Genomic DNA, 26,121 nt, shown 5'->3' on the forward strand with positions numbered 1-26,121 from the left:
ACAAAATCTCCCTGCAGTGGGGGAAGCTGTTTGTGTGTGATCGACTTCAAGACAATCTGGATACAGAACCTCTGCATCCAGATGTACCTGCTCATGTGTATCTCATTGTTTCTTGCTTGTTTTTCTACTGCTGCTTACTAGTAATTATTTTCAAAAGAAAAGAGAAAGGGGACATAAAAAATGGACTTGTTCAGTGACTTTCTTATATTTAAAATTAGAAAATAACTTTTCACAAAGGAAATACATATTTGCATATACTCATAAAATATTTATGTTGAAATGTACAATACACATTTATGATCCCTTAATTAGTGTTATAGTTAAATAAGAATTTAATTAAAATGCAATTTGTTAATTCATTAGTGTTGGACTATAACTCCAATACTGATTTTCAGTAATTAATAGGTCCTGAAAATACACTATTTATTTGGTTTTCACTGAAATACCCCTTTTAACACTTTCTTTTATTGGATATCACTATATTTTATAAAGAGAAGAATGTCAAGTTAGGGCTTATTAAAAAATAATTTAGAGAATATTACCAAATGAGCTTCACTCTCATGTCACCTTGCTGAAGGAGAGACTTCTGAGCACCTCAGAAGGCTGCTCCGTACCCTCTCAGGTTCATCTTTCCCACCACTTCATTTTTATTCACAATATCACTCAACAGTGTCTGTACTTCCATCTGGTAGTTTAGCGTTCCCTGCTATCATGGAAGCGCCCTGAAGACAACCTGTCGGCTCCACGCCCTGCTGCGCTCGCAGGCCCTGCAACAGTGCCCAGCAGAGGGTAGGTGTGCAGGCAACGTCTACCTGACAATGGATGCTTCTTACTAATTCCAGGGACATCAGTTGGATGGCGCACAGTTAAAAATAATGCATCCACAAGAATACAATGTCAATACGATCAGACCGCTGAAATTTAAGTAAATGAATTCTGTTTATTAGCACTAAGCAACACTTAATGAGCTACTACTGTAAAAGTCCTAAAAGGGCTACCAACTCTATTCTAAAAGAAAACAACATAAACAGACCTATCACAAGATCTCTGGGACTTGAAAATAAAATTAAAAACACCATTTTCATGCTTGTTTCCTGAGTAAATGAAAATTCCAATTAATTCTGTATTAAACAAACAACAAATATATGAAATGTATGCAAATTTAATATTTTAATGAATTATATGAAACAATAGATTTAAAATATTTGTGATGTATTAGGGGCTCCAGAATCTACCATCATGAGGGGAAACATGAACATATATTACTATCTTATTCAGCAATGAGACTAATAATAGCATGTGCTGGTTTTCCAGAGAGGGCTTCTCCATCCACCTGGGAAAGTCACGCAAGACTATCCAGGGTGGTAACACCAAGCCACGTCTGCAGATGTGCTGCTGAGGCTGTGTGGGAGAAGGGGGCTGATGATGGGAGGAACCTGAGCGATTACTCAGGAAGACTGAGACGGGTGCTTTAATTAATAAGAAGCAAAACTTCCCATCAGAAAGGTTTTCTGCAATGCTGGTACATTCCAGAGGAAATGCTCATTTGGTTATGGAGCTGGTTATTTCTGTAAACTGATCTAAATAAATCCTACCATTATTGACCAGACAAATGTTACTAGTCATATTGCAACTAACCATCGTGGTCTCCTTTTCCCCTCTTCCATCTCCCCTGGGTGCACAAGAGCCGGCAGGGCCCATGTTTCTTCTTCATGAAATGAACCATCTGCTAAATTGCTGCTTGAGATTTGAAGTTAGTCCCAATTGTTAGTTTATTAAATGTAATAAGTTACAATAATGAAGTGTTAAAATTATAAGTCACACAGGCAGGAAAAGCTGGAGATTCCCAAACAGAATTATAAAAATCTTAACTTTTGAATTTTTTGACTTGTGGCTTTAATATCACCAGTCGAATACACTAGTGTGTTTCATAATGCATTTAAAAATATAAAGAAAAAAAAGAGAAAATGAATGCAAAATAGTAATCCCTTTTGTGTATATACAAATACTTCTTGATTACCCAAGTGACTTTTAAAAACTGGAGAGTAATAACAAATCCAAAGTGATTCTTTCTGTGAAGGAAGACTTAAAAAAACTAAATTCTCTCCAGTCCAATGTTATACTTTGTTGCTTTTTAAAAAGCACTTAATGGTGTTTAGTAAGATGTTATACAACTCACTGCAGATGAAAAGCATTTAAAAGATGCTTTTCAATTGATGGGTTGGTGCCTCTCAGGAGATTTGCCATTACTAGGTAAGAATACTGAGATGGCAAAGGTCTCCTTAGGGTCACCACATCCATCTTAACCTTCTGACTGAATTTTTAAAAAATGAATATTGTACTGAAATAGAAAAAGATACACATGCACACACATGTGAACAGACACATATTACACACGTACAAAAATGAGAGTTGTGGTTGGTACTTTATAAGTCTTTTCCTTGTGGTTTTTCTAAACTAAAATGCACTATCTTGAACAAAGATCTGATTTTCGTGTGTGTGTATCATCACATACGGCATCGCAGGCTAACGCTGGCTGACAGCATTTGCTTAGTGAAAGGACTGCCATGAGAAACACGGAGTCCACTCTACTAGTTGTACATGGTAAAGATTCAGAGTTGGGAAAGATTGTATCTCAAGATATTAAGCTAATTGAGAAAATGATTCTATAAGCCAAGATATTAGGCCAATTGAGAAAACAATTCCATAGAATTAATGGAATGACCTCTGGTCAACATGACCAAAAAAAAAAAAAAAAAAACTATCAATACTGGATGAAAGTTTAAAAAGATACAGCCATCCTCAGATTAAGAAAGGCAAAGACGAAGTCCTCTGAATGTAGAGGAAACTCTAATCCAGAGTGGCGAACAGAGGCCTGATGAGAAAACACACCTGCACCACACAAAAATGAGTTCAGACTGGGTGCTGTGGGGACAGCCTGGGGAGCCCTCTGCAGCAGAGTCTTCCACCAGCACCCCAGGGAGTCCCAAGCAAAAGCAAGCGCAAATCCACACCACAGTAACGGAAGGAGACAGATAAATGGGAAAGAAACTTGAAGAGTGTTTTTGAAATACATAACCTTTTAAAAATAATAAGAGAAGCAATAGAGTAAGAAAAAGGAAAATAAATCTTTTAAAGAAACAGATATATGTTCCAGAACTGATATTCACTGAAACTACATTTGAGAAAAATTTCAACAGACCAGTTAAAGAGTAGATTAAACCTAGTTGAAGAAAGTAAATTAATAAATTGAAAGACATTGTTGAGAAAATCACCTTGAATAACACATAGTAAATTAAGGAAAGAAATGCAAAGATTCAGAAGCCAGAATGAGAAAGTACAGCTTGTATTTAACAGGGACTCCAGAAGACTTTACGTTTAAATCAGGTACATCTTTAAAATTCATGCTACCTAATACATACTAATAGTGTTTATCCCAAAATATAGAGTAGAACTTGGGAGTTAGTACTAAGTCTCATTGTTCCTAGGATTGACACAATATGTAGTGATATAGGCATAGGGATTGGTAATAAAGAGACTAAAGTAGGAGAAAAGCAAATTGTCAGCAAATTGCATTCACTGACATGGACAAAATGTGAACTAGTAAAAATATCATAGCCTTTCAATTTGAAAATTTGTCTATAGAAATTATTTGAACCACATCATTGAAGCAACAAATGTTCAAAAAAGGAAGCAATTTGCTTTAGTATTTGATATGTACTCTTTGGATAGTCTTAGCTTCTTACTTCAGACAACAAGCTTCTTAAGATCAGAGCCCATATCCTCCAGGTTATAGGACCTAGCACTGTGTCTTACACATTGTAAGCATTCAACTGCCTCATGAATAGGCAAGTCACCATTGACTAAGCATCTATGAAATCATATTACTTATCTGTAATGGACTACAGCCCAATAATGCATGAAAGCAAATTGAACCCAGTGGTTTTAAATAGATTCCCAACAAGAGTCTCTGACACTGTGCCTCCCAACACACCACAACATTATCTATGAAGACACAGATGAAGGTCTTTTATCTCTTTTGTTACACTGAGTCCCAAGTTTTTTTTTTTTTTTTTTTTTTTGAGGCTACTATGAGTGGGGTAGTTTTCCTACTTTCTCTTTCAGTGGATTCATCACTGATGTGTTTGATTTATGGGTATTGATTTTATATCCTGCTATTTTGCTGAATTCATTTATTAGTTCTGGAAGTTTTTTGGTGGAATTTTTTTGATCTTCAAAATATAGAATCATATCATCAGCAAATAGTGATAGTTGAGTCAACCACTCTGGAAAGCAGTATGGAGATTCCTCAGAAAACTTGGAATGGAACTACCATTTGAACCAGCTATCCCACTCCTCAGTTTATACCCAAAGGACTTAAAATCAGCATACTACAGTGACACAGCCACATCTATATTTAGAGCAGCTCAACTCACAATAGCCAAACTAAGGAACCAACCTCGGTGTCCTTCAACAGATGAATGGATGAAGAAATTGTGGTATATATATACAATGGAATATTACTCAGCTCTAAATAAGAATGAAATTATGGCAATTGCTGGTAAATGGATGGAGTTGGACAATATCATGCGCAGCAAAATAAGCCAATCCAAAAAAACCAAAGGCCAGATGGATGATAATTCACAATAAGGGGAGTGGGCAATATGGAAGAATAGAGTTACTTTAGATTAAGTAGAGGGGAGTGAAAGGAGGGGAAGGGGTATAAGGGTAGGAAGGATAGTAGAGTGAAACGGACATTATTTCCTCATATATGACTGCATGACCAATTTGATCCTGCAATATGTACTATCAGAAGAATGAGAAATTAGACTGCATTTATGTATTATTCATCAAAATACATAAATGCATTCTACTGTCATTTACAAATAATTAGAACAAATAAAAGATTTAAATTGAAAAAAAAGACACAGAGAAAGAAAAATTCAACATGCAACTGGAAACTGGTATGATAATGAATGAACAGGCAGAGATGAAAGGAGGTGCTATAGATAAGGTCAATGAAAGTGGCTTGAAAACCACAATCATAGTCCACTCATGACTGCAACCAGAAGGACTCGTCCAAGAATAGAGAATGGCTGTGTCCCTTCTGCCTTTTCTGCCCCATCATATGCCCTTTATTCCATAAGGTCTGGAATAAACTGGGGCAAGGGATAGGTGAGAACTAGCCTCCTCACCTGCTAAGGTGAAGTAACTACTCTTGAAGAGAAAGTGCTGTCTGCTTCCTCATCTCCATCAGGATCACAATTCCTATATCCCTTCAGCCAGCTCTTGCTCAGAACACAACTGAATGCCAGACAGCAGGGAGGGACGAGACTTTGGATAGCACATTGCATTTTGTCTTAGAAAGTACTGTGCCTTACAAACAAAATACTTTGGGCAAGGACCGAGGAAACAGAGCTGGGCACTTGTATATTTTAGGGATTACAGGTATTTGCGCATCTACCTTAGAGTCTGAGAGAAGATCCTCTTTCAGACCCACCGATGGAGCTGGAGGGAACATGCTGGAGGGCATTGGCTAGGTGCTGGGCAGTATACCTAAGTGTAGCTAAAATTTGAACTTGAGGCAGTAATGGATATAGTGATAGTAAAGAAACAAAAACACAAAGCTCTCCCAGAAGTTTAAAATAATGTATAAAGAGATGAAAATGTTGAAGGAGACAATGGTAGCAATGATAGGGTAGAGTATTACTGTATAGTCTATATATACACTATTTGTTCTAAGAATGAAAATAGAAAAATTGTGACAAAAATAATAATTAACAATATTACAAAAGAAAACTTTCCTCAGTTAAGAAAAAGCTTCAAACAATAGACAATAAACTAGCCATATTAAACAAAGAATGAATGAGAAAAACATACATAGAGACAACTTAATAATTACCCAGGCTGCAAAACAAAATATAAAAACAAACAAACAAATAAGAAGGGGTTCCCTCAAAGGAATAAAAATCATATTGGTCTTAATTCCTCAGCAGTCATGTGTTAGAATACAATGGGTAACCACTGTAATTTAAGAATGCTAATTTCTATCCAAGTGTGTTTCATGTATAAGGAAGCTAAAAAATTATAATAAAAGACATTCAAAGGTTCAGAAATGTTAAATTCTTGTATTTCTTTTTTTATAAAATTGCTTAAAGATGTACATGAACAGAGTGATGTATCAAAATAAGAACTCACGATTTGAGAATTTATGGCCAGAAAGGTTTGTAGGTTTTCTTTTATTCAGATTAGAACACAGTCTTAGAAATTCTGTAGAATTCTTAGCTATAAAGGAGATGTCTTAGATTAGGGGTTGAGACTGATTTTATCAAGATTCTGGCAACTGTGTTCACTTTTACAGTTTTCCTAGAAGCAAGAAATGTGCTTTGTACATAAGGAACTTCTTTTCAAAATAAAGTTTTCTATTCTCTTCAAAAACATACTTTCAGCATGCTCACAGTGACAAATCCACACACCTATGAGAATTACCACAGAAAAGTCATCTGTGGTCTTGCTAAAGTAGAGCTACTCATGGAAACATGTTGGTAGTAGTCTTTTCCAGAGGCCTTAGTAATGACCATTGACAACTTATAGTCACATATTCAAAGATGGCTGTAGTAGAGTGAAACAGACATTATTGCCTCATGTACATGTATAACTGCATGACCAACGTGATCCTGCAATATGTACAATCAGAAAAATAAGAGATTACACTCTACTTACGTATGATCTATCAAAATGTATAAATGTATTCTACTGTCAAGTACAACTAATTAGAACAAATAAAATTTTAAAAAATTTTAAAAGATGGCTGTATTTTGTTGCTTTTGTTAAACTGAAGATAATCGTCAATATCCCTGGGGCAGTATGCCTACTATCGATCTCCTCCTCTTAAATTGGTCCTTGAATGTTCTTTTGAGCTTTCAAAATTTTTCATGTGAAATTTAGTCTCAACAAAGTAAAAACATATATATAGATAAAAGACTGAACAGAAATATACCTGGATGAGTTTTATCTTCTGTGTTTATTTTAGTATAATTTAGTTTTCTAAATTTTCTATAATAAGTATGTATTATCTTCAATCTAGAAAAATTGGAATATTTAAGAATTAAGTATATATAACTTCAAATACTATAGAATAATGATTATTTTTAAGGACTTGTCTATGCTATGATCTCAACTGTGCAAAAACCAAGATAAGATCAAAAACTTACAGTAATGTCAATAGCTGTAGTCACTGAGTGGTGGAATGGTGGTTATTTATTCCTTCTACTTTTCAGCATTTTCTTATTTTATAAGATAGATAAACTTGTAGAGACTTCACATTAAGTACAAAATTTTATAAGCAGGTACGATGATAAAAATCTATATTCCATATGTGTGAGTTCAACACATTATCTTACCAGTCCTAATTTTCACATGGAATTTTGAAGGTCAAGATAACTCTTTTTAAAAAGTTTTCTTTAGTTGTTGATGGACCTTTACTTTTATTTATTTATATGCGGTTCTGAGAATTGAATCAAGTGCCTCACACATGCTAGGCGAGTGCTCTACCACTGAGTCACGACCCCAATTCAAGATGACCCATTTTAAGATAAAGGTAAAAAAATAATTTCCTAAAATTTCTGCTTCAAGTATGAATTAAATTTTATATGATAATTCATTAACATTTAGATTTTGCCTCAAAGTAAAGAAGAAATCTTCTTACAACTGCTGGATATTAAAAATTCACTATGTATTTATCAGGCCTAAATCTGAAGAGACTCCTTGACCACTCTAAATAAAAACATCAATGAATAGAGTATTCTAGATTAGGTAGAGGAGAGTGGAGGGGCAAGGCTCTGGGGGTAGGAAGGACAGTAGCATGAATCAGACATATTACCCCATGTACATATAGAACTATACGACCTGTGGGATTCTACATCATGTATAACCAGAAGAATGAGAAATTATACCCTGTTATGTATGATGTATCAAAGTGCATTCTACTGTCATGTATCACTAATTAAAACAAATTTAAAAATTAAAAAATTAAATCATGATTTTTTTCATGATATTGCTGTCAATCTGATTCCACCTGACATCTGTGGAAGAACTTTGATCTCAACTGCACTTCAGGCAAGAGAAGGAATACACGGTAAGTGAGAAGACGGGGAGGCATCCAGTGGTTACGAATCGAGCAGCAATGGAGGTTGGGCTTTCAGGCAGATACGGGAAGTCCATCAAAGGCCCATTTGTGTCTGCAAACAGAGCTTTCTGACAAGCAGCCACAGAGCTAGAGTTTAAAGACCGGAGTCCTGACTCCTGAAGTGACAACAGCCCCAGCTGGTGCACTCTCTTACAGAAATCAGGGACATGCAGGGAGCACGAGGCCGTCTCCACTGTGTTCCCCCACCTGCCCAGACCCTCCTGTTCTCAGGGGTGGCCGTCTAACCTGAGGAGCAGGGGTGATTGGTTTCTCTTTGGCTGTCACTCGACTGCTTGTTTCCCCGGGGTCCCTGGTAATGTGAATTGTCTTTGGCCAGTGCCTAACAAATCACTGTCACCAGGCTGCAGTCGACCTTTCTTTTCCATCTATGCACTTTCCAGGAGCCATAAATCAGCTGACTTTCAAGCTCGATGAGATGGCATATGCCCTAGTTTGAAGAACAGATGGAGGCTTGGGGGAAAATTGTTTCTGCAGGCTTGCTACAAGCAGCTCTGCTCCATAAAAGTGAACCATTCGCACTAATTTCTCACATAAATTATACAGGCAGCAGGGAGCACCAGCCCATTCAGCAGAAAATCTTTCATCCAGCTTCAGAGGTCATCTAACCAATTTGAATTAAAGCTATTTCTGATACATGGCTGCATTTCTATGCTGTATATTTTTAAGACATAGAAATTTACATCAAATAAAAGAATGGGATTAATCGTGTATGCAGTCACTTCCTTCACAAAACACAGAATAGTACATTAATTGCCAGAGGATTTTTTTCAAGACTTCTAGAATAAGCTCTATTAATTAATCACAGAGGAATTAATGATGAAAATGTAGTGCACTCTCATACAGAAATCAGGTAAATTGTCACTTCTCTTGTGAAATCTGCCTTATAAATTCTACTAAGGCCTGTTACCCAAACTCAGGCTTTGGCAGTTATCAAAAGAAATAGAAGCCCAGGACAATTCCAAGAGAACATTTATTCTTCATGTGAAAAACAGTTTTCAGCTCAAATAAATTTGCCTAAAATTTTTCAAGAATCAATATCAGTTTTACCTTAAGGGCAATTGACATAACATTTTTTAATCCTTAAGAAACTGAAGCATTAAGAAAATGAAGGTACCAAAGGAATAAATTATAAATCGAAATTATAGAATCTTGTGAATATACCAATGACAAATGGATCAGGGATCAAATCAGTGACTTACTTTAAAATGCAATAATATTTATAGATAATGAGCTATCATACTTTGGGGATGATTTTAATTGTAAGAAAATTAGTGTACACTTTAATGATAATTATATTCAATAACTGTTTTTCCTACTAGGAAATTATCAGTTATGCCAATGAAAACAGTCACAGTGACAGAGATTTTTGTAATTCATGAATACAAATGTTACTGAGAACAGAAAAAAAACTAGAAAAAAGTAAGACTCATCAGAGAAGATTTACTGAATGTCAGTCAGTCAATACAGAATCAGAAGGTGTGGCCACCACCGCTGGACATTTTAAAGACTGATATAATTAATTACAATTATTTTTAATAACCACATTGTCTTTACTTAAATGTTTAAGTTGGACATATATTTCTAGTCATTCAGAATGAGAAATAAACTTGTCTCTGTCATTTTGAAAGTAAAATATAACAAATGAGAAGTCATTGGAAAGTATTTGTGCATAACCTAAGGGGCATTCTCATGATAAAAATTCAGCTTCCCTGAATTACCACATGTAATTTAGGACCCCAGAGTTTATGAATTCAAATTAAACTGCTACTGCTAATCTTTCCACTTTGTTTTCAGAAGACTTGGCTGCTGGCAAATTTCTACTCAACATTTGTTGAAGTATTCCATGAACATCTCAAAATACAGTTACTCTAATAATTATGGAACAAAATTTCTTTGAATGCCCATAATTAAAAAGTGTCATGGAATTATATAGTACATGTCATCACTTAAGGCCAGAAAAGTAGGGCCTGGAGAATGAGCGGCACAATTGTGAGATCGTGTACAGAAAAATAAGACTTAAAAACAGTCAGCTCTAGTGTGCCTTATTCTCATTCAACAAATATGTGTACTGGCACCTGCTCTATGCCAGATGCTGCTCTAGGCATAGAGTAAGAGTGTACCCCCTGGAATACTGACACACACCTTCCTAGAGGATTTCGGGATGTAACTATTTTTATGAACCTTATTACTGGCTCCATTTAAAACCATTCTGTGTCTTCCCATTTCTCTCATCTTATTCATGCTAACTTCATGCATTTTATAGTTCTTTATAGGAAAACTTAAATCGATTTTGAAATAATGTGGGCATATAAATTGCATCTATATAAATGTTTATTGATAAAAAGTATCAGAAATTGTTATAGTTAACTGATTAATTTAGACTAATTTAAGAAATCATTTTTTTCATAGAGAAATAGCATTGTGATTCAAGCTTTAAATGACAGGTAGCTGTATTAATATATCAACTCAAGGGACTTAGACTTTCAGGGTAAAATGCACTCTCTGATGGTCCAAAGATAAAGACACAGTTCCGGCAAGGAGTAGAGGCCAAGTCCCTTCTCACAGGAACCTGCTCGTGTGTGTCGCTTATGGCTCTACTAATTTTATTGCAATATAAGTGGTTAGTGAAACATTTCTATACCAAAGGGGGATAAATAGCAATGCAGAATGTCCCTGGCAACCATGTTGCTTGATGTTGCAAGGTGGGGGTTATAAAGTGCTGAGAGGGAACTCTAAGGTAATACATGAGTCCATTTGAGTTTTTCCCTTTTTGAGACAATTTAAGAGGTTTGTGATTTTGCTGCATTTGTAATAGAATTAATATTATATCCTGATTTGCCTAGAGAGTTACCTATTTCTTATTCAAATACTTTTAATTCATGGAACATCCTTGTGCTGTGTGCTAGAATTTTAGGGGAAAACAAGACTTTCTTAGTGCATGTCACATAGCACCTTGTCATTCATAGATGGAAGATGAGTTCAATCAATATCTACTACATCAAATTTAGAGACACTTTAGTGTGTTGTAGCTATTTTACAAGTAGATAAAATAAGTAGATAGCTCTAAAGTAAGTAGATAGCTAATCATGAAATATCTTTGTCTTAAAAAGTCTTATGTCATTATGATATATAGTTTGCCAACTCTCTCCTAAGTTCTCTATTGAGGTGATTGTTTTAAAGCAATCTGCATTCCCATGCTATTTTAAAACAATGGCTAGGAATCCAAATTCATAATAAAATGATACATCTCATGGTGTTACCTATGATTCATAGTTTTGTTCCTCACTAAGTGTGCAAGTCATAATTTTTATTTCAAGTTCATTCTGAAGTCTAAAGGACTTCTGATTCCTGCCAAATGGAGAATAAGAGTGGGTTCCTGGCTCCCTCTCCCAAAATCAGGACTGGAAAAATTATAGGGAAGAACATGGATTCCAGAATGTAAGAAATAAAAAGGGAAAAAAGAAAGAAGAGGAGGAAGGGAGGAGGAAAAGGAAGGGGAGGAAGAAGGAGAAGTGGAACAGAAAGAGGCAAAGGATGAGCAAGAAGGAGAAAGGAGGACAGAGATGGTAAAGATGGACGTGGAGGAGAGGGGAGGAGGGGAGCAGTGTCCTTAGCACTCCTGAAGGCTGTCCTATGCGGAGTGTGGAGAGGGGTGGTGGGAAATGCCTGAGGCACACGTGAGAAGACAGAGTGTGGAAAAGCTGTGCAGGCTTCCCTGTGATTTCATATTCCCAGACACATGCATGAAGACTTGGTTTGAGACTCATCTCCATGACAGGGCCACCACCTGTGTTTATGCCTTTCTCTGCTCCTTGTTTCAGCAGCAGAGGCAGAAACCATGTGCTGCATATTTTGCATGTTTATTTAATACTTTTTCTCCATAATGCCCATATAGAAAATCTTTAGGCAGAGCCCCAACCCCTCCCTCCCCGATCAGTAGCCTTGTGATTAACAGTGCAGAAGTACAGGGAATTGAAGAATGGAAATTTAAGATAAGAAAACTCAAACACAATTTTATTTAATTTGATTTCCATTGTGCATGCTCATTATCTGCTTTATAACTCACCCAGACTGCCTAACTGCTGTGCCTACAGTGTGGATACTGTACACAGAACAGCCATGTTTCTGCCTGTTAGTAAAACCAAGAGGGATGTACAAGAAGAAGAAGATAAAAATTTTAAGTAATCATTTTTATGGCTTCAGTCATATTTAGCCATATCTAGAAAATATATATTTAAAAATAAAAATGTAACCCAGAGTTTGCCTGGTAGATTTCATATTCTATCTATTTCTCTCTCATAGATAATAAACTGGCCATCAGTAAGCATAGAGAAATTTTTGTTCAAATATTTTACAAAACTTTTACTACATTCACCAAGGAATTTATAAGCATAGGCAACTGTGATAAAATGCATTTATGTCTTATTTTTTAATTTCAATGATAATTCTTACATCTGGGTAACAGATGCAGGCATTTATTTTTGACTGCCATTATCTTAATCTACAGCCACTCAGTCTAATATGAAAATCATGCAGCTATTAAAATTAAAGAAAATTAAAAATCAGTTCCTCAGTCTCAGAAGACACATTCAAAAGCTTAATGGCCACACATGGCCAGTTGTACTGTGTCAGAAAGTACAAATGTAGAACACTTCCAGCATTGCAGAACGTAGTGTTGGACATCACTCTGATCTTCAGTGGTGCCATAAGAAATAGACTGAACTGGACAGATTATGGAATTCAGCCTGCCATATTGTTTTAGCATGTAGAAAAAAATGGCCATTTCCATGGGTACTAGGCTATCATGTCAGTTCAGCATGGACTTAACAGTGACATTTACTTAGTTCTAACTCTCATTTCTATTTCCTGACTTAGGTTCTTTATAAGGTGGTACAATACTGTGCTCTTGTTATTTCAAGATGCTTGGGTGGCTTTTAATACAGTGATGACTGAGTCAGCTAATCCTGAACAAGTGGGAGCACTTAACGACATGGGCAGGGATCTCTATGCTTCAACTCCACATATGGGAATAACCCTAAGATGAGGGGACAGCTTCCAACATGGGTTAGGGCAGTGAGTCCTAATCTTCTTTCACTTGGCTGTGTGTCCATTTCAGGCACTCAGGACCCCCTTCACATTTTCCTGGGGAAGCTCCCTGGCTCAGAACCTTCAGAGAAGGACCAGGAGTGATGGCGTTAAAGGAAGAGGCCTGCTTCACTAATCACCTTGCTCTGTCCCACATAGAGAGGTACAGAGCAGCTCTGTATGAGTTTTGGTGGTATGTTTTAGGTTTGGGGGAAGGATGCACTGCTTCCTCTAACATTTAAGATCCCTTCCTTAGGAATGACTTCCTAAATAAGTCCCTAACCCTTTCTAGAAAGAGACTGTGCCCACAGTCAATGCTGTAAGGAATAAATATGAATACACTAAGAGATTGTTCACAAGCCTATGTTTAAATGATAGTAATGTCTTATTTTCAATGTATTAATACAACTGAAATATAGTAATAAAGTCCTAAAAGATAGAAGCCTACAGGTTCTGAAATAAGATGTTTCTCTAAATTTATGCTATTTTGCTACCAGTGACAGCAAATAAATTGTTTCCTCTTTATTATTACTCTTTAGCTTACTGAATCAGTACCATAATCAATAGTTGCTTAAGAAAATTAATAAACAAGAACAGCAAGTTGCATCCCTGCCAACTGTAATATTATCAAAGATAAAGCAAAAAGTTTCATCCTATATTTTTATTAACAATTTTATTTTCAAGATGATTTTTTTACTCTCTTGCATTTCTGAAATCACTGTCAAATTATTTGAACAGGTCAAAATAAATCTATATTAATACTTTTCATAAATAATTTATGTGCAGGTTCCAATTACTTAAAACACCAACACCCACTTACTTTTTATAAAGAATTATGGCATTCTTTTACTCAACAGAAACCAGGTTTTTAAGAAATTCCACTATTATCTTATATGAACCAGTACATAGAGGAACAAATATGAAGTCCATGCAATCCATCAAATATAAATGAACCCCTGAATCACAACAAAACTTTGGGACTGTATACATATGTTGAGACTAAAATATCTACATCGGCTATACTTGCTGTACATTATGTTTCAACACACATACATTTTCATGTAACAAATCTGCATTCTAATAGAGATGAAGACAAGGAGAATAATAAAGATCCTTACCTTCTTCCCCCCAAAAGTTTACCACAAGACTAATGATGACACCACCATGCCTTTTTTCAGAATTTGGAATAATTCTAAGTTCATAACTGAATATCAGGTGAATGCTCAAGATCTAATATTTGCCACTAATATGAAAGTGTTTTTAAGGATATACTAGGTACAATGAAAACAATTCTTTCAGCCTTTCTATAGAGGAAAGTTTATATTTTAATGTATCTTTCTAACCTATTTATCTTGATGAATTTTAAAATCTGATACTGTTATTTTTAACATAAATTTATTTAGCGCTCATCACAAACAATTCCTGCATTCTCCTACAGACCCAACCTCCCGACTTTTTAGTTAATGTGTCCATTGTGTAATTTAACTGATGTTTGGCCAAAGCCTTTTATTTTCTTAGCTTGCTGTGATATGCAAACATGTGCAATTGCTTTGCCATCTTTAGGCGGAAGAGCCCTTTAAGCTGATAAAAATCACCAAAAGCAAAGTCGTTGATAACAAAAATAATTAAATAGCAGAAGTGGCTAGAGATCAGCATTCATTTCTCAAATTAAATGTAAAAGCCTTCTCCAGTTAAGAGATTGGCACGTTTTTACAAATAACATCAGTGAGCCTTTTAGAAAGAAACACAGCTACATTAGAATGGAGTCATTAGGCAATACATTTATTTTGAAGCCAATTAACCTTTTGTCAGAAAAATGTCGGTGCTGTAATGGCTTTGGCGGTGGAGGTCAGCCTCTAACAGGGCGGTATGACAGTCGCGCACCCGCCGACAGGGGCTGCAGACAGAGCAGAGCCCAGGAAGGATACCGGCCCTCTTTTGTATTCTACTCTGCATTTCCAGGGAGCAGACAATCTTGACCTATCCATTTAGGTAATTAAAACTTCCATTTGGAAGTGTCCTGCAGGAAGGTGAAATTTGGGGGAGATAAATGGCTGTTGCTCTCTGTATCCAGCCGCCAGTTCCATCATTTGATGGACTGCCTGAAACAGGCTGGGCTGCCAGGTTCTCATAAAAATAGAGATGAATTGGGCAGCAGACAATTCTCTAAGGCAAAGCAACTCTGTCATTTTCTTCTTTGCAGGCTATAATTTAATTGTTAGTCAAGGTGGACGGCTGACACAGGGGGGCTTTCTCTAAGAGCTTACCCACCATCTTCCATTTGCTGAGAAATTACTCCAGTTTATTTACTTAGCAGCCAAGTTTGTTTGGCATTGGGAGATGTCACTTCAGCAAGCACAGCTGGCTGTCACAGCTGTGCCCAGGTCTTACCTTCCAGGCTATTTTGTTTCCTTTTGAGTCGTGCTCAAGGGCGATTGGAAAGTCTCCTCGCTCATAAAATTTTCGAAATGCTGTGGGCTTGGTTGGTCTTTCTTTAAACGCCCCTGCAGCTGGAGGGCCTCGCACCTTGAAGGGAAAAGATTGTCATCAGCTTCTAAAACACACTAAAAAAATTCCCAGCAAAAAGGTTTTTTCTTTTTTTCAATTTGTCAAAAATACGCTAGAACATAAAGACCTGATTATCTCATCAGGTACAACAGAGATCTCATACTAATACAAAAGTTTGGGGATAAAAATTATTTTATACTACTAAGGGTCTCCTTTGTTTTCAGGTACTTCAGAAAGCTTTCTTAGAAAATGTCACTTCAGATACTAACCTTGTAAGGAGGAGAAGCTTGGCTTTATGTATAAGGAAAATAATTTAATAGAGCCTTCTAAGTTCAGAGTGTTAAAACTTTAAAATTTCTAATAATTGTAAATTCTGACATCAGGCCTGATACCCATTGTGGAATACAGAAGTAATAAGTTTAAAGTATTTCCTTTCCATCTTTCTATGTAGACATAAAATAATGATGTATGTTCTCATATTATGAATATTAACAAAAACTATAAAATGTGGTATAAAATGATACAGAGTTTATAAAGAAAAACAGTAGCATACTGTGTGTCTGTAGCATGCATTTGGTAATATGAATTCAAGAGAAAGCAATATTAGAATAGATAATGTGAGATGTCACCTCCAGAACTGTAATATTAAAGAGAAAATATTTGCTGCAGAATTATTAACACTGAGCACATTTTTCAATCTGCATTATTTACATCAACACTAATTCATCAAGTTATAAAATTCAAAGTGCTAAGTGAGCTATTTAGAAAATTATAGTCTAGTATATCATCCTTACAGGTAGACTAAACATGATCGTCTTTCCTACTTGTAAAAAGAGAAAAGTACTAGTTATTTCATGTGTTAGTTTGATAAAATCATGATGTTTTTGCTCACAATATATACAAGCCAACAAATAATTTATCATTTCATTTGTTAATTTTAATAGTTTTGTTAATCTTTAATTTTAACAAACACATTAACATATCTATAATAATACATACTAAATATAAAAGATAATAAATACATTGTATCTAATGCATATGGGAAGGGTGGTATTTGAAAGTGAACTGGCTATTAAGAAAAACTAAGACGATGGAATGCTGAAGAAGCTGCAGACAGTGAAGTAACCTGAAGGCATTTATTAGAGTTTGGAATTGCGCCCCCTACATAGCACTTTTTCCCAGTAAGTGATTATGTGAGTAATTGAGGCAACACTGGATATCTCAGTGGGAAGCAAAATATCCTCTTTCTCACTGAAGATTTGAAATTTCTTCTGATATTAGAATTATGCACCATCATTTTCTGTCAAATTTACCCAATTGTTAAATAGCCACATGCATTTGACAACTATGTTATGCAGAACTCTGAGCTAGAGATTGTATACAGGGAAGTACCCTTTCATCTACATTACTATCATGGAAACTGTAGAGCTGTCATTCCTGGAATTTTGTCATTCACGAAGTAACAAGTTTTGAGGACTTGATCAAGGACTGACTTTTTTTTTCTTTTTGCACAAGAAGCTACTTTGAAAAGAAAAAAAAAACAAAATTACCATCTACCAAGAGGACACCTTAATAACATCCTTGAAAAGTGATAGAAAATAATCTAAGGAGAGAAAACTTGGCCAAAATCAATCAAACCAGCATGGATGCATGAATTCATACTTACAGTAAATTACAGTGCCACAAAGCCTGTTCAGGACTAGTGTGCTTGGGACAGGTGGTGAATGCTTGTGTCTGTCAATCGAGTGCGGATTACTAGGCAGCAGAAATCTCATTTTATTTTGCTTATCTAACTTTTTATTCAGATAATTATACACACTTGTAGGAAATAATATATAGAGAACCCATGTACACTTTACCTAGTTTCCTCAATGGTATTATCTTGCAAAACCCTGGACTTTATTACAATGTTGTTGACATTGATGGTACAAGAAAAAACATTTTTATCACCACAAAGATCCCTCAATGTCCCCTTGTGTAGTCAAAGCCTTTTGTTCCCATCCTACCCTCCAGTTCTTACCTGCTGGCAACGACACTTCACCATTTCTATGATTTTGTTATTTTTGAGAACCACGTAGCGTGAGCTCCTTGTCCTGGCTTCTTCTCAGCACAGTTCTCTGGAGATTTACATGAATTGTAGTTTGGTGCTTTCCGATGCTGATTAGTGCTCTTTGGTACAGATGGACTACATTTAACCACACACCATTAGGGGTCCTCTGGGTTGGTTCCTGTTTAAGATGTTATGATAAAACTATGAATTTGGGGTAAATGGTCTTTATCAAGTGAAGGAAGTTTCCCTCTTCATATTTTTTGAGTTTTAAGTTTTGAACAAATGAATGTTCGATTGTATCAAATGTTTTTTTCTGCATCAATAAATATGCTCATATGATTTTCTTCTGTCATTTTCTGATATGGAGTTTTGGAGTTTGGGAATTGCAAATACAATTTCCTTAATGGTTATAGAGCTATTCAAATGATCTGTTTCCTATTGAATGACTTATTGTGGTTTTTGTTTCTTGAGGAATTGACCTATTTCACGTAAGTTGTCAAATTCATATGTATAGAGTGGTTGGTAGTTTTCCATTATACTTTTGATGTTTGTAATGATATCCATTGTTCATTTCGGATATTTATCATTTGTCTTCTCTTTTTTCCTTGTCAATCTTGCTAGAAGGTTTTCAATTTTCTTTCTTTCTACACAGACTCATTATTTTGTTTTTCTGTTTTCATTTTCATTCTTTATTCCCTTTTTTGTACTTGATTTCCATTAATTTTCTAGTGTTTGAAAAGGGGGCTTAGATTACTGATTTGAGACTTTCCCTCCTTTCTATTTTTTTGTGTTTAGTGCTAATGAATTTCCCTCTCAGCACTGTTTTAGCTATGCTACACAAGTTTACTAGGTAGCATTTCATTTTCACTCCAATTTTTAAAAATTCCCTTGAGATCCATGGATTATTTGGAAGTGTCTCTATGATTTTGGAATTTTTAATTTGCTGGGGTTTGCTATGTGATGTGTGGTCACACACGAAATATCTTCTGCTACTGTTGGGTAGAGTGTTCTGTGTATTTTGATCAAGCCCTGTTCCTTGATGATGCTGTGTTTTTCCATATCTTTGCTGGTTTTCAAATAGTTGTTCTATCAGTTGTTGAGAAAGGGTTGTTGAAGCTCCACCTCTAATTGTGAAATTATTGATTTCTCCTTTCAGTTCTGTATGTTTGCTTCATGTATTTGGCCACACTGTGTTTTGGTTATACGTACTTAGAATTTTCATAACTTTTTGGCATACTGACCCATGGTTTCATTACACAATGTTTCTAGGTTGATCTCCTTATCATGTAAAGCACTTCTCTATTATTTTTTTTATATAATTTACTTTATCTGATATTATTTTAGCCATTCCAATTTTCTTTGATTAGTATTTGTTTCACATATTGTTTTTCACTTCCTTTTACTTTCATCCTGACCATATCATTAATTTTTATTTTTGTAGATCATTGGGTCATGGTTTTTAATTCACTCTACCAATCTCTGTCTTTTAATTGGTATATTTAAATATTTTCAGTCAATGTAATTAGTGATATGTTAAGACTTAAATATGCCACATCATCTTTGGTTTCCTCTTTGTTCTAGTTTTCATTCTCTATTTCTTTTTCCTGCCCTCTTGTGGGTTAGTTGAACATATTTAGAATTCTATTTTATCTATTATATTTTTAGTGCATCTCATTAGATAGCTTTTAAAAATTATTGGTCTAGGTATTATATGTATATACATAAATGTGTACCTATATACATATATGCACACATACATATATGTATTTGTATGTGCATATACACATTTATGCATATACACATATATATGCATGTATGCATATGTATACATCTTTATCTTACCACACCTACTAGTATTGTTATTTTACCAGTTCAAATGAAATGTAGAAGCCTTACCTCTCTATTAGGTGCCCGTATTCTCCCTAGTTATAACTGTCTGAAATATTTCTTCCACATATATTTAGAGCCACATCAGAAACTTTTATAATTTTTGCTTCAACAGAAAAACAATTTAGAAAACTCAAGAAGCAAAAGAATGTCTTTTGTATTTAGTTTGTTATATTATTGCTTCCTTTCTTAGACATTCTTCTATGGTAGGTCTGCTAGGGATAAATTCTCTTAGTTTTCCATGATCTGAGAATGACTTAATTTCATCTTCATTCTGGAAACTATATTTAGTTTACAGTATTTGTAGCTTACAGTTCTTTTCTTCTGGCCTCTGTGGTATCTGATGAGAAATCCACTGTCATTCAAGTAAGTTTTTCTTTATGTATAAATTTTTCCTTTTTTCTTAGAACTTCAATGTTCTTTTCTTTGTCTTTAGTGTTCAGAACGTCAGTTATGATGTAGCTTGGCATGCATTTCTTTGGTCTCTAGCTGTTCAAATTGTGCTCAATTTGTCAATCTGTAGGTTCATGTCTTCCCAAATATGGAAAATGTTCAGCCCTGATTTCTTAGAGTAGTTTTCCAGGACTGACCACATTATCATCTTCTTCTGGATCCCAGTGACATTAAACTCTTCATTATTGTTATTATTTTTAAGCTGTTTTCTGTTTTTCAGATTGGGTAATTCCTACTGCTCTACCTTCAAGTTGTGAATTCTGCCTTCTTCACCCTCCATTCTGCTATTAAACCCAAACATTCTTTCGTGTTTAATATCAGCTATCCTTTTCAGTCCTAAAGCTTGCATTTGATTCTTCTTTGTCTTCTGTTTCTTTGTTGAGACTTTCTATTTTTTCATTCTTTTGAATGTGTTCATAAATGCCCATTAGAGTATTTTTGGCAATAGCTATTTTCAAATTCTTTTCTGACACCTCTAACATTTCTGTCACCTTAATGTTGATGGCTATTGAATGTATTTTTTCATTCACTTTGAAATCTTCCTGATTATCAGTGTGATTATGGATTTTATATTGAAACATAGGTATCCGCTATATTATGTTATGAAACTCTAGATCTGAAAACTTCAATCCAGTTTTAGCTTGGTTATTCTGACGTCTCTGGTAGGGATGTGGGGAAGGGTACCAGCTCATTATTGTTCAGTTGGGATAGAAACATCAGTCCCAATAGAGAGAATGCCTCGTTAACTCTATGCAAGTTTGGGGATTCTTGCAACCACTTGGCCCCAGATGAGAGGGGCAGGGGTGGCTCATTACTGCCCCCTAGATGGTCTGCACTGGCACCACAGAAAGTGGGCCTTTTCCCACTGGGCAGTGGTAAATACTTGACTCTGCACTTGGCTTCCTCTGACACCGCACAGGTCTGTCATCACCAGTAGGTGGGAGGAAGTGCGAGCTCCCCAGATGAGCTCTGCTGCCACGGCAGGAGTTGGGAACCTCTTGAACATTCCAGTGGAGGTGAACATCCCTTGCCTTATGACCATGCAACTACAACCATTATTTAGACATTTAGTTTGCTTATCATCTGCTAACCATCCTTTTCAGATTTTTCTAGAAGTCAAGTAATTCTTTTTGCTGTAAGCCTCCTACTTTCTTAATTGGCCTAGAATTTGCTTGACATGATCCTTTTCCCCTTTGCTTTGTATTTTATTAAAATCAACTTTTTTCTTTTGTCTGTTATACTGAATATATTGCAGTATTTCTGATTCTGATCTCAAAATGCTTACTGTTCAAACTTTTGAAGGAATAAATACATTTTTTTTCTAAGAAAGCCTACAAGGCTTTTTATATATTGATAGAGACAACTTATACTTCTTTCTTCCCATAAATTTTCATGTGTTCCCTACAGAAATGATCACGTGCCTGTGGTTCCATGGGAAGACTTTATTTAGAACAGGATTTTACAAAACAATTCATGTAAATCCACAGTCACTCAACACTGTGGAATTTTTTTCTTCAGTATCTGTTATCCTCTGTCTTTATTTTTCTGATGTTTACTTATTTTTAAGCACTTTATATTGTTTTGGATTCTGCTATAGGTCCATTCTACATTAACTCCAGGTATCTCAAAAGTTGTAATTTGTAAAGTCAACTGGCCTCTTCTCAATTACACCTCTTAGTGCACCCACGGCACACCGTATCCTAAGCAGAGACTTGTCACTATGTCCTTGTTCCAAATACTATGTACCCACCTCAGCTTTATAGCAGACATAACTATTTTTATAATCCTCATATTATTCATTCCAGATAATTCTAAAAATCTGTTCATGAAAAAACAAGTGAGATACAATTAACTCTGGAAAGGTAATGAAGATGTTATTATCAGAAATGACACAGATGGTTGTAGCTTGACTAAACAACTTTTTAAATTAGCAAAAATACTTCTGAGAATCCTTAGGTAAGTTCTATATTTGTGGAAGAGGACATACTGTAAATCTTATTTCATGTCTTAAGATTTTTACCTAGATTTATTATAAATAATATAAAGCAAATAAGGAGCCATAAATCAAACTAGATTTGTGGGAAAATGCAATTAAGATTTGCCTGAATGGTGGGGGCAATCCAGAAACCAATTAGGAAGAATGGATGTTGCAGCAGAATGCTTTTAATAAAAGCTAATGCACTTGGGAACCAAGATATTGAATGCAGTTTGAAATGACTACAGATGACAGAGTGCTTTATATGCCTACATTTATTGAATGTGCTGTAATGGATTTAGGACTTAGATCACAGTGTCTGTCATATGGCCACAAAACTAATAACAGTAAGTAGGTAGGAATTTAAGACTCTCTGAAATTTTTCTTCAGATAGTTTGAAATTTCCTTTTTGCTATTTTATTCTTAAGCATAAATAGGTGTTGCAAAAAACAGAGACATATTTCAAGTGAGAAATCTCCATTGTGTTATTCTAATTGGTCCATTTACCCAACTCAGTAAAACACTGAAGTAATGAGATGCAAAGATGTTAATTTCCAGCTTTTATAAGCTTCAACCTCAGCTTTAGGTTTATTAAGGCTCTGTTATTGTGCAGCTGCTGGTTAAAGTGTGCATTGTCTGGGAGTCACTCAGGCACTGGACCATTAGTCCAAAGCCTGGCATGTTTGCTGCCATCATCCCAGACTTCTGGGTAAGAAGTAGGGTAGTTCAGGGTCTGCGTTTTTGTCAGCTGTCATTATTTTCATACATCAGGAAATTATGCAATAGCTAAGGTCACCAAATGACCAGGAAAATTAACACATTAAATAAATTTTATTCTTATAGAAGATGGGGCACTTGATAGTAACCAAAAAAAGTGAACTCATATTACCAGGTAAAGTGATTATAAAAAGTTTTAATAATATATTAACTTCATAATATACTGGTATATTATGAGAGTAATAGCCAGAAAAAATATGAGCCTTACTTATTTTACACACACACACATACACATTTTAATACAGACAGACCCACTACAGAGTCCTTAAAAATCAGGTACTGTAAGTATTAAGGATGGCAGGGAAAACTTCAAGCCACCTATTTTAGGAAAATTATTCTGTCATGATCTAAAAATAGAAATCTGAAAATAGGAAATTAGTATTTTTGCATTTTATCTTTTCTAGTTGTTAGAAAGGTTAAAAATGTTTGGTCTGGCATCTGGAGAAGGTACAGTCCAGATGGGCAGGTTAGTCCAAGCTCAAGACAGCAAAGGCCTTAGATAAGGGTAGCATCAGGAATAATCACAAAATCCAATGGTGCTTCCATGTTTCTACTAACATTGGTATTCATTTTCAAGCAAACTATGTGAAATGATTTTATAGATAATGAATGAAGGAGGTTAAACCACATGTTGGAAATCATAGTGGTGGTGGTAAATGATTGAAAAGAGGTTTCAACCCTCTGTCTCTCAGAATTTGTCATTAGTCACCATGCTTGATGGTAGATATAGGTACCAGTCTGACAAAGAATTATCTAGGACACATGACAGGTGAATGCAGAGAGTTATTGGCAGAGCTGAGGCTTGGGTTTCAAGACCACAAAGCTGTGAATAGTCCATTTATTTAAATAATGGAAATAATAAGAAACTGTGAAATGTTTGGAGGAAAACCTAATTAAATCACTTATAATTTCACCCCCTATTAATAATTTATGCCTTCCCTTCTAAACTCTCCAAAAACATATGTGTAAAATACCATATTTTTATATTTTATGTCCTTTTCATTTATTGTACATTTTACTCAGTAAAATATGTCCTGATGTTCCTATTGATATAAATTTCATTTTCATAGCTACATAATATTCAATCAAATATTTGCAATTATGTTTGGAATTTATATTAGTCCTATTTTTCCTATTATAATTATGTTGTTTAAGCATGTCAGGCATTTCACATTTTCTACATTTTATGTTATTTGCTTCAGGCAAAGTCCTCAGTTTGAGATAAGGTAAAAAAATTATGTGTATTTTATGATTCTTGATAAAATAATTTGCTAATTATACTGAAGAACAGGTCTTCCTGTTGTTCAATTTAGATTAGTTTGGTTGAGAAACAAGGAAGAATACTTTCTCCATTTAGTATAAATGGTATCTGCATGTATTTGTGAGTGTGTTCGTATCTTTTCCATACTTGTATCAATTTGCATGAGCCTTTTACGTGGAAAGATAATAAGTGCCAGTTATGATCACTGAAGGTATCTCCTTATCATCTTTGTTTTCCATTGTATTTATTTAGCACTTAAAGGTTCTGCATTTTTTGTGGAATGTCTAACTTTTATTTTGCTCTTTTTGCCTTCAGCTTTGCCTTCTGTAGATCATTCTTGTGTCTGCAGCTCAATGAATATTCTAACAGACTAATTAATTCATATATCTCATCTGCTTCAACTCCATAAATGATTTCCTACTGACACACTCCACAAAGACAAGTGTAAGCTGTCAATCTCTCTAGTCACCACTGCACAGGCATCCCGCGCATGTCATAGCAAGATCAAGGCAATCACAAACAAGTCTGCTCCTCTTTGGTCGCTAGGATTCTGCTCTGCCATCAGCCTGTGTTCCCACTCATGACTCACTCCTTTCTCTCCTCCTTCCTCCTCTCCTCAATAACCACCACTTACCTTCAACACTCAGCTCAAATCTCACCTCTTCTAAAAATGCTTTTCTAACAAATCACACCCCTACCTTAGAACGGGATTAGGTACCCCCTCGTGTTAGGCTTGAAATGCCTGTGAGATAAACAACTAGGGTTTTCCAAATGCTCACTAGACAACCGGGCCATCTGCATAGAGATTTTAGTGGAGTCTAGGTTATTGATAAAGCTTGGCTGTGATAAAGTGATAGTTTCAACCTATGGAAATTAGCAACTTTTCCCAAAAGAAGACGAGATACTGAGAAAAAAGATGGAGAAGCCAGGATATTACCTGAATGTTTAACTATTCTGCAGAATAGGAAGAATAGTCAAATGGTAGCATGAAAATGGGAAAGAGACAGTATCAAACATATCAGTGAAAGGGAATAAGATTTTTTAATGATACAAAAATGTCATTTAAAAAGAGAACTAAAGTATTGAATGAAAATTAAAAAGTGATAATGGCATGATGGAGTTGAAGCCCACTACAGTGCATTGAGGAATGAACTGGGAGTGTGAAAGCAGAAGCTGGTGATTCTATAGGAACCATCCTATTTACTGTATGGGATGTCAAAATCTGAGTTGCTAGCAAGATGTTGCTTTTGAAGTAGGGCACAATTAATGGTAATTGGAAATGGGAAAAGAGAAGATCAGGACTGTATCACTGGAATTCATAAATTATTTAGTCACTTATGGAACCAGAATGGATTTAAGAATAGAAGATGCATGCATAACTAATACATTTGACTGAAATGGCCAGAGGCTATTGTGACCTACAGTATAGATTTCCCAGTGCTAAAATCGCATAAATCTGAATGCAGGGACCTATGGTCACAAAGTAAAATATTTCTTAGAAAGAGAGTTAAGAAATTAGTTCTAAAATAGATTTTACTTATATTCACCAGTCACTAGGCTTGGTATTGCTGGAGACCAAAAGATAAGTCAAACACATTATCCTTAAGGTATATGTCATTTGGAGAAGACATAAGCACATACCTAGAATCTGCAACAGAAATATGAATGTGATAAGTGTCACAAAAAAAATAGATAAAATTCTGACAGTCAGGAGGCAAACCCTGGGTTTGAAGACACTGTTTCTTTTCATTAGGAAATGTTATTTAACTTTCACAAAGTACCTGGACTTTTCAGTGGCTCTAGATAGAAATCTATGGTAAACTCCTACAAATCTGAATTCTGTACAATTTTAATTAGAAATAATTACAAGAGAAGTGCACTTGCTATTTTCTAGATTTGGTTACATTTGTAGTTAG

General features: G+C 35.3%; 1 protein-coding gene across 1 annotated transcript in view; it reads right to left on the reverse strand.

The window, feature by feature from the left end:
- Pacrg (parkin coregulated) overlaps window positions 1-26,121 on the reverse strand; it is a 484,898-nt gene that overhangs the window by 386,626 nt on the left and 72,151 nt on the right. Inside the window, exon 2 of the mRNA XM_047558505.1 lies at window positions 15,686-15,820. Coding sequence (XP_047414461.1) covers window positions 15,686-15,820 — 135 coding nt within the window. The remainder of the gene's footprint in view (window positions 1-15,685; window positions 15,821-26,121) is intronic.

Source organism: Sciurus carolinensis, chromosome 7, assembly GCF_902686445.1.
Source record: "Sciurus carolinensis chromosome 7, mSciCar1.2, whole genome shotgun sequence".
NCBI lineage: Eukaryota > Metazoa > Chordata > Mammalia > Rodentia > Sciuridae > Sciurus > Sciurus carolinensis.